Source organism: Kogia breviceps, chromosome 12 (assembly GCF_026419965.1).
Source record: "Kogia breviceps isolate mKogBre1 chromosome 12, mKogBre1 haplotype 1, whole genome shotgun sequence".
In the NCBI taxonomy this organism is placed as follows: domain Eukaryota; kingdom Metazoa; phylum Chordata; class Mammalia; order Artiodactyla; family Physeteridae; genus Kogia; species Kogia breviceps.
The window spans coordinates 43,629,028-43,645,099 of NC_081321.1; the positions used below are offsets into that span (position 1 = coordinate 43,629,028).

General features: G+C 53.0%; 1 protein-coding gene across 1 annotated transcript; it reads left to right on the plus strand.

Moving 5' to 3' along the window:
• The first annotated feature begins 5,952 nt into the window (after positions 1–5,952).
• Positions 5,953–15,615, plus strand: GDF11 (growth differentiation factor 11). The gene is made up of 3 exons (XM_059081487.2): positions 5,953–6,409; positions 11,305–11,702; positions 12,234–15,615. Exons 1-3 carry the CDS (start codon positions 5,968–5,970, stop codon positions 12,612–12,614), a joined length of 1,221 nt encoding a protein of 406 aa, XP_058937470.1. The 5' UTR covers positions 5,953–5,967; the 3' UTR covers positions 12,615–15,615.
• Positions 15,616–16,072: the final 457 nt, after the last annotated feature.

Here is a 16,072-nt window from a genome sequence, read left to right on the forward strand (position 1 = left end):
GAGGCCGCGGTAGTGAGAGGCCCGTGCACCATGATGAAGAGTGGCCCCCGCTTGCCACAACTAGAGAAAGCCCTCGCACAGAAACAAAGATGCAACACAGCAAAAATAGATAAATAAATAAATAAATTTTAAATATATATATATATTTTTTTTTTTTTTTAAAAGAATGATAAAGTCTTGATCATACCCTGTTTTTAGACTCACGGGAGTTAAGATGATTTCGCTTTGAGAAATATCTGGATGCCACCCCACTTGAGATGGCCAAGGAAAGGCTTGGGAGGGACAACCCAGCCTCCTTTAGCTCCTCCTACTCAACTTGGCCTTGGCCCAGAGTTCCAGCTCCAGCTCCACCCCAGCCCCCCGCTGCCAGGCTGGGTCCTCACCTCTCCCCTCACATTCTTACCTATTGCTTTCACTGCTCTTGGGGCCCCCAGCCCCTGACCTCTGGCCACTCCTTCTCCCTACCCTTGCCTGACTCCTGTCCCAGCCTCCTCCCAGCCTGTGTCACTGTTACAACAGGGTCAATCCAGATGCCCAGCTGGTGACTGGGCAGGAGAGGCAGCTGCAGCCCCTGGCCTTCAATGCACCACCTGGGCCAGGAGGTGGGCTGCTGTGTGGGTCTGGACCAGGACCTGCTCGGGAGCGCAGTGGTCTCCACCTGAGAGTCAGCACAACTAAAGTTTTTCCTGAGAGGGAACAGATGAGAATCTGGGAGATGGACTTCCCTGGCAGTCCAGACTTTGCCTTCCAGTGCAGGGGGTGCGGGTTCCACCCCTGGTCGGGGAGCTGGGATCCCACACGCCTCGCGGCCAAAAACCAAAACATGGAACAGAAGCAATATTGTAACAAATTCAATGAAGACTTTGAAAAAATGGTCCACATCAAAAAAATAAAATAAAATCTTAAAAAAAAGCCAAATGAATCTGCGAGAAAGGAGAAAGAGGCAATGCGGGGCGGGGTGTTTAGCCCAGGTTTCTGTCTGTTCCTTGGGGCTGGATCAGCACATCTACCAGGGGTTTGAAGTCCCTGGAGAAGCAGACTTTGTGCTCAGACCCCTCCTTTTCTTTGACCAACAGCTGGAACGGTGGTACCTTCTGCCAGCATAGTTGGGCCAAGGGGCCAGCCTTGGCCACCACCCCCAGCAGGACCCCACCGCGGGCCTGGAGAAGGAACTACAGGAAAGAAAGACAGGAAGAGGTGGGCAGGCCTGGGGAGACCAAGAGTGAAGGTAGAAAGAGGGCACACCCAGGGACTGAGAGGGCTGGGCCTGCCCTGAGAACGTAGGGGGAGTGGATGTGGGCAGGGGCGCTGGAGGAAGCTGTGAGTCCTAGAGATTCTCAGGGTTCCCCACTTGTATCCTACCCACCTCCACCCCCTCCCCCCAAAACACTAAGTCTTTGGCTCCCTCTTCCCAACCTCCAACTTCTCCTAGAGGGCCTCGGGGTTAAAGAGGTGAACAGGACTGCCAGGCAATGCAGGCAGGATAATTATAGGGTTTAGAACAGTGGTGTGGGAGAGGATGGTAATTACACAGGGAGGTTCTCTCCGAGGGCTTCAGGGTTTGTGGGCAGGGACCTGGGAGGGGCCCACTCCACAAACAAACTCTCCCTAGCCCAGAATAGCCTCCCCACACCACATTCCCTGAGGCTCCTGCTGGGGGGGCCAGGAGGGGAAAGCCCCTCCTAGAGAAGCCCCCCTTCCCAGCTGCTTCTCAATGGCCCAGCCCTTCCCCTCCTTGGAAGGACCTGCAGTGCCAGGGATTGAGTCCACTGACCCTAGTAATAGGGTCTTTAGGAGGACGAAGCAAGAAGAGATGGGATTAGAGGTCATGAGTTACTGCCCACTAAGCCCAGCTCTGATGGACAAGGCAGTTTCGGTGCATGGTAGCAGTGCAGGATAGCAGGAGCCCCTCCTCCTCACAGTAGCTCCCCTGTGCTGAGGTCTGCAGCTCTGAAAGTGGTCCAGGCGTCTCTGGCCTCGAACTCTGGTGACCAGCTCCTGAGACCTGCAGTTCCTTTTCCTGAGGATGTAACATAAGGGACCCTCTACCCAGGGCTACACAAGCACCTCTTGCCTACAGCCGCTCTTGAAACCTCATCCCTGCTTCTCTCCCAGCAGCTCACACCCTTCAAAGCTCAGTGCCTCCCTTACGCCCCAACCCACATTTGCTATGAACCAGTCAGGACCTTGAAGGAGGCGGGCCTGAAGGTTGCCTGGGTAACACCGGGAGAGGGGCACCCTTGGCAGGAAGACAGTTGCCTGGGAGACCAGGGCAGTGGGCGGGGCCCCAAACCCTAGTTAGCTAGTGTTGTGATGAGGAAGGATCTAAATGTCCACATCTCTCCAAATTCCTTTTCCGTAAAGCCAGCAGGGTCCCCTCCTCGGGACTGGGTCTAGGGCAGCTGGAAGTCTGAAGCTCCTGAAAGAGACCTCCCAAGGTTTACCTGCAGCTCAAGGGAGTCCAACAGTACCAAGCCTGAGGGAACTCAAGGAAAGAGGCAAGATCTAGGAGGGGGTGGAGAGAGAAACAAGCCTTAACACATTATGATATAGAACTTCTTGGACTAGAAATCTAAAGTGAAAATACACAAAGTATGCCAAAAAAAAAAAGTCGTTTTAGACCCACCTCCAAGCAGAAATTCCATATTCTACCACCAGATGGCAGTCTTGCCCACTCATTGGATTAAATGCAGTCCTGTAACCCGCGGGAGGAAGCCAGGAGGCAAAAAATCCTTTCTGTCTCACAAGTTCCAGACTCTTGCTCTCTAGTATTTGGCAGATACCCATAACTCCTTATGGCCATAAATATACAGTTTTCTTTCCCTAACCTGGCTCTGACCAGAGCCAGTGAGCAGCGTTCATTCATTCTTTATTCAAAGCCGTTAAGGAATACTTTGGCGAAAAAAGCTCCCCCTCTCTTGGGTCTCCCAGTGTGAGGCTGATAAGTTGGGTAGTAGTAATGACTATCTCATTTAGAACTGTGTGTCAGGCAGTTAATCTTCATAACTTTATGAAAGAGGTACAGTATTGTTATCTCCACCTTACAGATGAGGAATCTGAGGCATAGAGCCAAGTTCACACAGCCAGAAAAGGGGGAGAGCTGGGGCTTGAACCCAGGCAGCCTAGTTTGAGTCTAGAAGCCATGTGATTAACCTCCGTGACACACAGGATGGTGCAGGTATAGCTAGGAGTAGCCTCTTCTCTAGTCTTGGGAGTCAGGAATGGACTCCTGGAAGACATGTCCAGAATCTCATCTATACTGAGACCTGAAGAAAGAGTAAATTGGTGGGGGGAGGGAGGGAGTGGAGGTAGGAAGGGGAGTTGTTCAAGAAGAGGAAACAACTTGTGCAAAGCTTCGGAAATGATCAAGAGAAAGAGGGTGAAGGCTACATCCAGGTTTTTGACCTGGATGATTGAGTGTCATTCAGTAAAAAGAAACAGAGCAGGATGGGGGCACAGTTCAGGGGAGAGAAGTTCTCTGTTTACCATATTTAATCTATGATATTTGAGGGTGTGTCCAGATGGCACTATCAAGGAGGCATCTAGCCCCTGAAAAAGGGGACCAAGTCTTACTTATCTTTGCATCTCTCATAGACCTGCTGCTACCTACATGTTTGGTGGGGAAGTGAAAGCTGAGCCACCTCTTCTGAGGGAGAAAGAGGTGACACCACCTCTGCTCTCAAGGAGTTTGCAATTGTGCTGAGGAAATGACATCAGAGAAACCTTTTTGAGAACAGGATATGCCAGAATATGTGGTGAAGGCAATCATTGCTCTGGGAAATCAGAAAGGAAAGCAAATAATCATGAAAAAGAAGCCCATGAAGGCCACTATTTTAATTGATTGTTGTGTAATCCTCACAGCCAGTTGAGGGCAAGCAGTGTGATCTTGTTTTATAGATGAAAAAACTTGATGAAATGTTGAGATGCTCGAGTCTTGGAGGGAACCAGCTGTCTAAGTGTTTTTGTTTTTTTGCTTTTTTTCATTCTGCTGCAGTCTTACTTCCTGCTCTCCATGGAATGGATCATCTCTTCAAAGCTCCCCAGCTTGGTCTCATCCCTACCCAACCTTCTTCCTTCACACCTGGACCCCCAGTTTCTAAACTCATTCCACTCCAGCTCCCCAGACCAACTCTGTCCTTACACCCAGTGCTCCAACTAATGTAAAGCCGAAACCAATGTCTCTCTGTTCTGCCTGAGAAGCCCAATAATGTTCATCCACGGATTCAGTAAACATTGTGTGTGCCAGGAAACAAGCAAGATCTGATCTGATCCCCTCAAATATTTTCAGTCTACTGGTTATCTGTCTATTGACCTCTAGGGCTTTAGACTCAAGAAATCAGCCTGAAGAAACTGAGGTCTGGGAAGAGGTATCCAGAACCAGAAGAAATTAAGCACTTCAGGAGCATTTTAATACCTTGGCACTCTTATACTCTGCCCTCTGGCTGTACCCAGGGTTACACCTGAAGACTAGGGCTGGTCCTACATCTGGGTTTCTCCCCTTGGGATTTACTTTCTCCAACTAAGGCATCTGAAGGCAGACCTCTCTCTCATCCTCACCCCTGCAACTACAAGCCCCTTTCTCAGACTTCCAAGACCCTGCAGATCCAAAACTCCAGAGGTCCAGATTCCTCTGCAAGCACAGTGGTCTGTGGCCCTGTTTCCTCCCACTCCTCCCCCAGTGGTCCCCAGTTCCTGCCTTTTCCAGCCTACTGACTCCCTTATCCCCTTATCAACCCTCAGTTTCAAGTACACATTCTTCCCAGCTCTAAGTCTTCCTCTGGTCTCAGGGCTTCCCACCACCTCTCCACCTTCTCAGACTGTCCCTGGTCTCTTCTTCTGTTCTTCCTCACTAACCCCCATGTCCATCTCTTGCTTCTTGATCCCCCTGATGAGCCCAGCCTGATGCTTCCCTCCACACCCTCCCCACTTCTGGTACTGGGCTACTTCTGGTAGCTGGGGCTCCTCTGGGCTCAAATTCACCTCCTCCCCCCTTGGGCTCTCAATGCTCCCACCAACGCTGACTCTCCTGGCTGGGCTGTCTCTGTCTCTTCCCTCAGGAGTCTCTGTCTTGCCGTCTCTGCCTTCCCCTGATCCTCTGTGTCTGCATTCTGTGTGTCTACCAAGGGGCTCCCTTAGTATTGCCCAGTCTCTGGGCCTCCCCCGCCCCCCCTCCTGATTTCTCTCCCTCTTTCATTCCCAGGGTTCTGGTCTCCATCCCATCAGCTCCTCTGCCCTGTTCCCATCTCTATGCACCCCTGACCTCCTATGGTCTGGATCTGTAGACCTCCAGCTCTCCCCCTGTCTAGCCATACCCTCTCTCCTCCCTCTAGTCTCTCTCCCCTATCTTTGTCTCATGACTCCCCCACTAGTTATGCCTGTCACTTTCCTTCTCTGTCTCTAGTTAAGTCTCTCCTCTCTGTGTCTTCCCCCCTCTGACCCTCTTCCCCCCCCCTTTGTCTCTCCCTCCTCTTCCTCCTGCTCTGTCTCTGTGCCTCTGGTCTGTGTCTTCCCCCCTTTATCTCTCAGTCTCTCCTTGGTCTCTCTGACTCTTTCTCTATCTCTCCTTTCCTCTCCCCCACCCCAATATCTCTATCTCTCCGTCTCTCTGAGCCCTCGCTCCCTCCCTCTCTCTCTTTCCCTCGGCTCTCTCCGGCTCCCTCTCTCGCCTCGGATGACAGCGCTGCCTCTTTTGTTGGCTCCGCAGCCAATCGCGGCCGCTGACGACACGGGGGCCGGGGCTATAAAGGGCCTGGCCCGGGCTCGGGCCCCCCCAGCCGCCCGCCCCGGCCGCCCGCCCGCCCCGCCCGCGCGCCCGCCGCCCCCGGCCCCCCCGGCCCCCCCTCGGCCGGGCAGCCCCCAATCCCGCGCCGCCCGGACCCCCTCCTCCTCCCTCCCTCCTCCCTCCGCCCCCTCCCCGCGGGACTCCGGCGTCCCCGCCCCCCAGTCCTCCCACCCCTCCCCTCCAGCATGGTGCTCGCGGCCCCGCTGCTGCTGGGCTTCCTGCTCCTCGCCCTGGAGCTGCGGCCCCGGGGGGAGGCGGCCGAGGGCCCCGCGGCGGCGGCGGCGGCGGCGGCGGCGGCGGCGGCGGGGGCCGGGGGGGAGCGCTCGAGCCGGCCGGCCCCGTCCGTGGCGCCCGAGCCCGACGGCTGCCCCGTGTGCGTGTGGCGGCAGCACAGCCGCGAGCTGCGCCTGGAGAGCATCAAGTCGCAGATCTTGAGCAAACTGCGGCTCAAGGAGGCGCCCAACATCAGCCGCGAGGTGGTGAAGCAGCTGCTGCCCAAGGCGCCGCCGCTGCAGCAGATCCTGGACCTGCACGACTTCCAGGGCGACGCTCTGCAGCCCGAGGACTTCCTGGAGGAGGACGAGTACCACGCCACCACCGAGACTGTCATTAGCATGGCCCAGGAGAGTAAGTGGGAGGCGGGGCATGAGCTGTGGGGTGCTGGCTCCCACTCCGGCTCCGGGAAAGTGAGTGACTCCCGCTCCGAAGCGGGGAGCTCCCGGTTGCTCCGGCCGGAAAGCCTTTTCTGCGAAAACTTGATGGATTGGGGGGCGGGGGCTGCTCCACAAGTTTTTCGAGCTGTGGAGATGGGCTGCGGAGTTGTGTGCACGCCCCGCTCCCGGAGGTGAGGGGGCAAACGGAAAGGGTTGCGAGATACCGCTTCCCACCCGTGTGGGGGGGGGGGGGGCGTGTTTCGGGGAAACTGGGGTCCCCCTGCTGCAGAGGGCAAGGGACAGCAACTCAGTCCTGAAGGGCCCTGGTGGAGAGGCTGGAGAACAGAAGCGAGAGGCTTCGGAACCCCCGCAGTCCCAGCCGGGCTGCCTTGCTCTCCGCCTCCCAATGGCCCTGGCACCAACTCAGCACCCCTTCCACCTTGGGCTTTGCAACGCGCCCCCCGGGCTGCAGAAAACCTAGTGCTCCTCTCCTTCTCCCAGGAATGAGATCCCAGAGCCCTGTGTCTCTCCCGTCAGCCCAGCTGGCACCCGTCCCATCGGGAGCCCTTCTGACACCAGGTCTCCCAAGGGGCCGGGAAAGCTGTGCCTTCTTGGTACTAACTCAGCTCCATTGCGCTGGGGCTTAGGGCACCCATTTGGCAGCTCAAACCTTAATGTTGTATCGCATGTTCACTTGCCCTTAGCCGCAACCAGACTTGAGGAGAGAGAGGAAGACCTAGGGGGATAAAGAAAGCAATAGATGGGGGGGAGGGGGGGACCCAGGCATCCTAGTCCCTGGCCAAACGGAAGATGAACATGTTAATAGACTTGAGCTGCTTTGAAATTTTATGGCCTGGAAAATCCAGGCCAACACTGTCCCCACCCCCCCAAACGCCCCAGCTCCCCCTAAGGTCAGATGACTCCCTTTTCCCCTCCCCCACTGAGGTCTCCCCCATCCCAACAACTCTAGGGAGCCAGGCCCTCCCTTATGCCCTAGTGGTTTGGCAAGTCGCCCCCGACCCCACAACTGTTTGGTTTTATGGCTCTGAACAGAAGAGGGGGAGACCGGTTTATTGGCAGATGGGTCATAAAAAGCTGGGGGCTGAGGGGAGTCCTAGTGGCCCGCCCCCCAGGGAGAGACACAGGAACCCAGGCGTGCATCCGGGAGGCTGAGTGCCTCACACTGCCACCAGTTTTTCTGTGACCCTAACTCCACAGTACCGGTCAGGGCTGTAAAGAACGCTCGGAGGACCAGGAAACTAACCTGGGGTGGGGGGTGGGAAGGCCTAGGATCTGGTCTTAAGTTCCTCAGTCTCCCTTCTGCTCTTAAGGCGTCTGCTTTATAGAAGCTAGGGTCAGTCTGAGACTGGCTGAGGGCAGGGGTGGGGGCGGGGATACCAACAGAGTTAGAGTATTAGAGGGATTCTGAAAAGAGTTTGCTGGAAGAAGGTGAAGGGTGCAGAGGAAAAAGATACTTTGGTCTGTGTGGTGCAGTGTGTGAGGATTTCCAGAATGAGTGATGGAGCTGAGGACTTCCCCTTGCTCATTCTATCCCTAGCATCTCTTAACCAATAGGCCTGAGCCCAGAGTTAGCTCTGGATGCAGGAAGTGAACAGACACTGCACACACAGTTTGGGAAATGCCCCTTAGACTCAGGGGCTGGGGAGGACGGAGAAGGACACCAGCAGGTGGGGTCCCACCTCGGCTTCTACCCTCCTGCCACCCCGGACTTGGATAACTAGGGAACTGGGTCTCCATCCAGGTATTGTACGTCCCCTTTAAGAGCCAAGCTGAGCTCTTTAAGGGAGGGAGGGGGAGCCGAGGGGCGGGGAGGGAGAGAGGGGAAAAGGAAAAAGAGACTTTTATAGTCTAATCCCCAGGGACCCGCTTTAATAAGAGACTTGTGCTCTGCTAATCGGGGGAGGTGTTTGTCAGCAGCGATGGCCTCTGCTCCCCTCCCCCTTCCTCCCCTCCCCCAGCCCTCAACCCTGGACCCCAGCCCCCACCTCTCCTAGGCTGCAGTGCCTGCCCTAGTTCCTCCACCCTCTCGGGCTCTCCCACCACAGCCTTCATCCTGGGAACCCAGCCCCCTTGCCCTTCTGGGAGCCAAGCCCAGCCCCTCAGTTTCTCTCTCTCCTCCCTACACCAAGAGGCCCCTGCCCTCTCAGTCCAACCTCCTGCCCCTAGGCCTTCCAGCCGGGGTAAGGAAAGTGTGTTTGGTGTTTGGGAGTGGGGCGTGAGGGAAGAGGAGGAGGTGGTGAGCAGAGAGGGGGTTGGGCTTTTGCTGAAAATAGTGCAATGACCTCTCTCCAGAACAGAGCCGCCTACTAAACCTGACCTGCTGCCTGCCACCAACCCGGATCAATCCAACACAGATGTGGCTCCTTCCCCTCCCTTTGGGAGCTGGGCCTGTGTGTGTGTTGGGGACTCTCTCAAGCCCCTTGTTTCCCTCTGTGGCTCTACCTGCTTCTTTGTTCCTCCCTCTGTTTCCTTCCATCCTTTCTCTCTACCCCACTAGTCTTAGCTAGCTACTTCCCTCCTTTCAGCTTCTTGGCCCCCACTCACTCCTTTTGCATCCCTCCTCCTCTTCCAGTGTTCTCCAGCTCCCAAACCTATTTCTTCTCCCCCTACCATGATCTTCCCCTCTCTTCCTTCTTTTCTCCATTTCTCTGCCAATCTCTTCTAACATGCCTCATCTCTGTCTCTTCTCTGTTATCTCCCTCACCATCTCCAGTCCCCTGTTTCTTTTCCTTTCCCTTTTCTTTCTCCAAATGTCTTCATCCTGTCCCCTTGTGATACCAACTGTCCTCATATCCAGTGGGGGAGAAGTGTATGGTGATTCCCGGAGGTGAGGATGGGGGACTCTGCCGGAAGGAACCAAAGACTTAGAGAGATGGGGCCCTGGAGCCCAGTCCCCCATTACTAAGCCTTGGGTCAACTTACATAGGGACATATGTTTAGAGTTTAGAAAACTAGCGATAAACCAACTGAGAAACTACTGGTATTTTCACATTCTTTATTTAATGCTCAGCACTCCTATGAAGCAAGGATTATTATCTGTATCACTGAGCAGCTTGGTGAATAAGGTCAGATACTGGTTAATGAGTCAGGCAGTGATTAAACCCACTTCAACTGTAGTCAAAGAACAGTGTTTAGATGCCAGGAAGAACTTTCAGGCACTTGCCTATATAATTTAAGATTGGGAGTTTAGGGAGTTCATTCAGCATGCACTTACTGAACACTGGCCCCTGTACTATGGGAGGCAATAAATGGTGAGCAAAACAGAAACAGTATCTGACACAGTGTCAACTCTCATGGAGATTAGTACCTAATGGTGAAGACAGGCAGGGAAATAAAACAATCCCTATACTGAAATTAGGCAGAGCACGCTATTTGGATTGTTGCTTGTCACTCTCCATCTCACCAGCAGCTACCCTGCCCCAGGGACTCTCCTAATCCCCAAATCTCCACTCCCCAAACCCTACCCCACTGCACTATCACTGAAGCTCCAGCTGGAGGATAACTGGACTACCAGTGCCCTGGGACTTTGGAAAAGAACCAAGGGAAGCTGCAAAGGAACTCTGTGTCTTGTGTCCCCAATATGTGAAGATCTAAGTACTCCTCCCCATGGCACTTGAAGTAACCTCCTTCTCCTAGGGTGGGGGTGGGGGAGTGCTGATGAAACAAGAGATGATAAATTCTCCATGATTATGCAGACCTGGGTGTGATACATAAGGGCTTGGACTTCCTGATCATCCTTACATGGCTCTGGAAGCTCATTCCTGATTCTTCCTCAGGCTATTTAGAGTGAGAATGGATATTAATATCCAATAGAAACATGATTTAGGGCACTCCCAACTGATTTAAGAGATTAGAAAGGGGAACTGAGAGGAGCTGAAATGGAAGCAGAGGCACATGTTGAGAATCATCCTTTAAACTCAAGAAGGGTCAGTTTATGATCCAAAACAAGGGGAAATTGGCCAAAATGTAAAGTTGGGATGTTAAACCTTTGGAAAGACTTACTGGCACTGGACTGAGAAACCAAAGGAAGCTTAGGGGAGAGAAGACTGATTAAAGTTGATCTGATGTGCTGAATACTGTTTCTGATGCTTTGGGAAAGTAGGAGAAAAAATACACGGAAGTAGTTCTTCCCTTTCTTAAAAGTGGAGGCATTAATGGTGATGCGGAAGCAGCAGCTGAGGGGACTTTTCTCAGGGTCAAGGGACTGAGCAGTCAGATGCATGGGGAGTGCTTGAGTAGTTCCATTCTTCTGGGTGTGTTATTTCTGGTGGGAATGATGGAAGAAGCCTAGATGTGAATTCTGGTTTACTTCATGGAATAAATTTAGCCCACGCTCCCTATCGGGACCCTGGGTTATCCATTCCCTGAGGCCATCTGTTTCGGGGGGTGTGCCGGGCTCCACCTGGCCACCAGACAAAACAGAGCAGAAATGGGGCAAGGTGACCTGAAGACAGCAGGTGTGATATGAGCTTTGGCTTTTATGGAGAGCATCAAAGGTTCAGGAAAAGTTGGAGCCCTACATGCTAGGGAAAGTTGGAGGAAGGGAAGACTGCAGGTGGAAGAATTCCCTAACAACTATCTTTGCAGGTTATCTGGTAGAGAGGAACCTCTGCATTAGGGCAGACAGATTAAGGAAGGGGTGTAGATCATGATGTAAGGCCTGATAGAGCCATTAATCTTACAGGGAGAGCAGGGGTGCTGTTCTAGGTACCAGTGACATGGTAGTCAGGAAGACAGGCAGGGAAGAAGGGTAAAGAACTGGAAAACACAGGCTGAGGAGTCTGAGTTGCCAGTGTCCCCCTCCACAGACACCCTTTGCTGATACTGTGCCCCCTTCTCTCTTATCAGCCGACCCTGCAGTGCAGACAGATGGCAGCCCTCTCTGCTGCCATTTCCACTTCAGCCCCAAGGTGATGTTCACAAAGGTACTGAAGGCCCAGCTGTGGGTTTATCTCCGGCCTGTGCCCCGTCCAGCCACAGTCTACCTGCAGATCTTGCGACTGAAACCCCTAACTGGGGAAGGGACCGCAGGGGGAGGGGGCGGAGGCCGGCGTCACATCCGTATCCGCTCGCTCAAAATTGACCTGCACTCACGCTCCGGCCACTGGCAAAGCATCGACTTCAAGCAAGTACTACATAGCTGGTTCCGCCAGCCACAGAGCAACTGGGGCATCGAGATCAACGCCTTTGATCCCAGTGGCACAGACCTGGCTGTCACCTCCCTGGGGCCGGGAGCCGAGGGGCTGGTGAGCAGGGAGCCTGAGATTTTGGCAGATATGTATAACCTGGCCCTGAGGAGGTGGGGTGTTGGAAATGGTAGACCAGAAACATAAAAGTGGGTTAGGGACCAGCATTATTTTTCTAGGGCCCGGAGCTGATTCTAGAGGAGAGTTAGGTGTTGGTAATGGGGTGCTATCACTTTTCAGAGATCCAAGGGGGGCAATGGTTGAAAACTGGATTTGGGGTGAAGTAAATTTATTTGAGTAAATAGATTCATGGGACAACAAAGATGGGCTGTTGTTGATGAGACCTTGGGCCAAGGGGCTGATGAGGGTCAGGTTGCCAGAAGAGAGAGAATTGGGGAAGGTGAGTCGAGGGAGAGGTGGTTAGCTGACAGGAAAAGTGGGTAAAAGACGGGCTGGGGATGGGAGCGTTGGAGAAGCTGAGAAATCAATAGTCTCTTCTGATGCCCCTGTTGAGGCGCAGGTGAGAAGAAACAGGGAGTAAGAGCTCTGCAAGGCTCTATCACATCTATTTCTCCTCTCCCTCACCCCCAGCACCCTTTCATGGAGCTTCGAGTCCTAGAGAACACAAAACGGTCCCGGCGGAACCTGGGCCTGGACTGCGATGAGCACTCAAGTGAGTCCCGCTGCTGCCGATACCCCCTCACTGTGGACTTTGAGGCTTTTGGCTGGGACTGGATCATCGCACCTAAACGCTACAAGGCCAACTACTGCTCCGGCCAGTGCGAGTACATGTTCATGCAAAAGTATCCGCACACCCACTTGGTGCAACAGGCAAACCCAAGAGGCTCTGCTGGGCCCTGCTGTACCCCCACCAAGATGTCCCCAATCAACATGCTCTACTTCAATGACAAGCAGCAGATTATCTACGGCAAGATCCCTGGCATGGTGGTGGATCGCTGTGGCTGCTCCTAAGGTGGGGGACAGAGGATGCCTCCCCAGCAGACCCTACCCCTAGACCCCCCAGCCCTGACCCCCTCCCCCCAGGCCCTAGAGCTCCCTCCACCTCTTCCGATGAACATCACACCTTGTTCCCTGCCCAAGCAGTGTGCAATACAACCGAGGGAGGCAGGTGGGGAATTCAGGGGTGAGGGGTTTGGGGGAAAGGGGGAAGAAGACGGGGCATGGTCAGGTGGGGAGTTTTCGAGGTTTGAGGTGAGAAGGTTTGGCAAGAAGACAGAGAGACGTAGAGACAGAGGTAGTGCAGAGGAATAGAGACAGAGGAACAAAAAGAGCAGCAGTGAGAAGAAGGCAAAGGGATAGAGATGCAGAAGAGACAGAGACTAGGCAGAGATAAACCCTGAGAAAGAGACAGAAATGCAGTATTGAGAAAGCCCCACACCAAGCCTCCTTTCTTCCACTGGCAAGGTGAGGGGCTTGGTATGGTCTGGGGAGATCCCCTGACTACCATTCTCAGTAAGAGAGGAAATCAAAACCCATTCTTAGCTTCTTCCCTTTCTCCCTCCAGCAGTGGGTGGGGGAAGGGAAGTGAGGGCAGGGGCAAAAGTGAGGATTTGGGAATTTTATTTATTTATTTATTATGACTTTTCATTTTTTGGTATTTGGCTTTACTGAAATAGATGGGCCCCTGCCCACTGTGCCCTATTTGTCCCTTATCTCCCAAACCCTGTTCTTCCTCAATACTCACCTACTTAAGCACTTGTTTAAAGCTTCCAGGGTTGAGAATGGGAGTAGAGGGCAAGAGGGCTGACACATGGAAGTTTCCAACCCAAAATCACCCTACTTAACCTTCCTGAGCCAAACGGGTTGAACTGAATTCCAGCAGTCACAGAAACAGTAAGAGGTTAGGGTTTAGGAGCTGGGGGGGTGGGGGGTGGGGGGTGGGCGGGAGGGGCTCAACATCCAGTATCTGTATGAGAGCCACGAAACTAACCCTCAGGTCTACCCTCATAGTACTGACTTAGGCACAGGTGTGGCCTGCTTATGCCCAAATTCCCCCCAGCCAAGAGAGAGACCAAAGAGCCTGTGGAATGCCTCTGCTCCCAGCCTCTATCTTCAGGTCAATAAAAAGAAGAGTAGAGAGAGCCCAGAGTCCCCAGGTCTGGGAAGGGTCAAGAAAGGAGTTGTAAGGAGGCTGAAGGTTACAGGGCATTTGAATCCAAATCACTGCTCTGGGCTAGGGAATAGAGCCAGCAGACCAAGGTGGAAGGGATTCTGGAAGGGGGACATTTTAGTCCCCCAACCCCAAAGCTCAGGGTGGAAGGGGGTAGAACAAAGGAGCAGAGTGTCTATAATTATTTTTATCTTTTATTTTTGGAATCTAGCAGTACCCGGCAGCAGGGAGGGGACAATACAAGTGGGGAAAAGCACCTGACAAGGCCAGTTAGGGCAGAGGTTGGGAAGGATGGAGACTCCCTGGTTTGGAAAGCTAGGAAGCAGGCAGGGACTGGTTGCCACTCCAGGTCACTAGCTGGGCCTATTCATTCCTCCCACAATCCTGATCCACCCTCCTCTGGACTCACTGTGCCTCAGTTTCTTCCCCTCGATGGAATGAGAAATAGCAGCACCCGCCACAGCCAAGAGATGAATTCTGAGCACTTACCACGGGCACTTTATGGACATAAAATACCTCTCGCTGTGGGACAGATAACCAGGGCACCAGAGTAGTGGTGAAGAGATGTGAGGCTTAGAGGAGTCACAGGCTTCAGAGTACAAGTTCCCCTCTGCCTCCCAGCTGGACAGTGCCTGAAGACAAGGAGCTGAGAACCTCCTGATCCATACCCTATCCATACCTCACCTCCAGACCTCTTGGCTCCAGGCAAGAGCCTAGAGGATGTCAGGAGAGGAGGGGGGAAAAGAACCTTCAGCAAAATAGTCACTCTAAGTAGAGCCAGCAGTCGCGGGTCTGATGCAAACAGTACTGAACTAAAGTAAGCCCAAGCTGGAGAGCTGACCCGGAAGGCTTGTTCTTCCCAAGAGCATGACTTTCCTGCCTGGCCCAGCTGGTGGAAGGGGCAAAGGTATTTGGCCACCCTTGGAAAGGTGATATTGGTGAGTTTTGGCATCTTATTCCCATTCCCATAGTAAAAAAGTGAGGTATTTCGGTACCGGAACGGGCAAGGGCTGTTAAGTGTTTCAAATTGCCTCCTCCCAGATAGCAGCTGTACTAACCCCCAGCCTCTCCTCTCTGGCCCCATTCTTCATCATTCCTTATGCCCCAATCTTGGAGAACAAGATACATCTGACCATCAACACCATTCACATTTCCTTGGTAGAAAGAAAGGAACAGAGAAGTGAAGAACAGAAGATGCCTCCTCCAAGGGCAAATGCCCGTGTCTCTTGATCTTGGCACAGGGTGGGGGCTGGGCAGTAGGCATCAGGTGACTTCCCTCTACAAATTCTAGAGAGGTGGGGCATTAGACTTGGGGGACACTTAGAATATGCCCCTTTAATGCCACCAAATAAAGACCTTTGGGGGAGGGTCTTTCTCTTATGAACATAAATCTGAGTTGAAGTCTCATTCCCCTGGTCCTCCTCACCCCCAAAGAGGCATGGGGTAAAGAGGCTTGGGGGCACAGCCCAGCAACCTAGTGGGAACTAGTACTCCCCTCTCCCACCTTATGATGTGTGTGGACCTGGCCAGTGCCCCTCTGATCATAATTAGTGTAATTATTATTTGTGTATTTGTTACACCGTGTGCGTGATTGCCTTTGTTTGTTAAGGGTGTCTGAGGAGTATGGGGCTGACAGGGGCACTGGAATGCCGGGAAAGGACTTCACTGAGATCAAGGCTTCCTGGAGGGAACCATTGCAAAAAGGCCATCAGGCAGTTTTCAAGTTATGTGACAGAGGGCAAAGATGGCCATAGGGTGCTCTGAGTTTTGGGATGGTCACATGACACAATCCAGCACTTGAACCTGAAAAAAGAAAAATAAAAGCAGTCAAAGAGTTTAGAATTCAGTGATGAGCTCTTCTCCCTAATCAAGCGCCATGTTTACACTTTGGAGACCAGGAAGCAGAGGATCTGAGGGAGAATGAAACTTTGTGCCCAAGGACTAAGAAGATGGGGGTTTTTGAAGCAATGAACACTAGGGTCATTTGGGACAAGGGCTGGGACATGCAGCCCAGTGGAGGTTGGGCAGAGGATGGGAAAGAAAGGGAATCTAGTACAACGCTTCACTGGAGGCTTGATCCTGAACAGTCCCAAAGACTACAAAACCCTCTCCCACCCTCCACAGAACAGAAGATCTAAAAGTCCTCTTGAGATGGTCGAGCTAATATCTACCCTATTCTCCTGCAGTTCCTTGACCCTAGGTTTCCTCAGCAAAATTTCAAAAAAGTCCACAAACCAACCCAACTTTGAACTTCCAGTGTACCAAGAGTGGTTAAACATCTTAAGTATTTGATTCTATA

Excerpts from the sequence above, each read along its gene's own strand:
- GDF11 (XM_059081487.2), top strand. The coding sequence starts at position 5,968 with ATGGTGCTCGCGGCCCCGCTGCTGCTGGGCTTCCTGCTCCTCGCCCTG. Across the intron at positions 6,410-11,304 it reads CATTAGCATGGCCCAGGAGA|CCGACCCTGCAGTGCAGACA; the intron begins GTAAGTGGGAGG and ends CTCTCTTATCAG. Across the intron at positions 11,703-12,233 it reads GGCCGGGAGCCGAGGGGCTG|CACCCTTTCATGGAGCTTCG; the intron begins GTGAGCAGGGAG and ends CCTCACCCCCAG.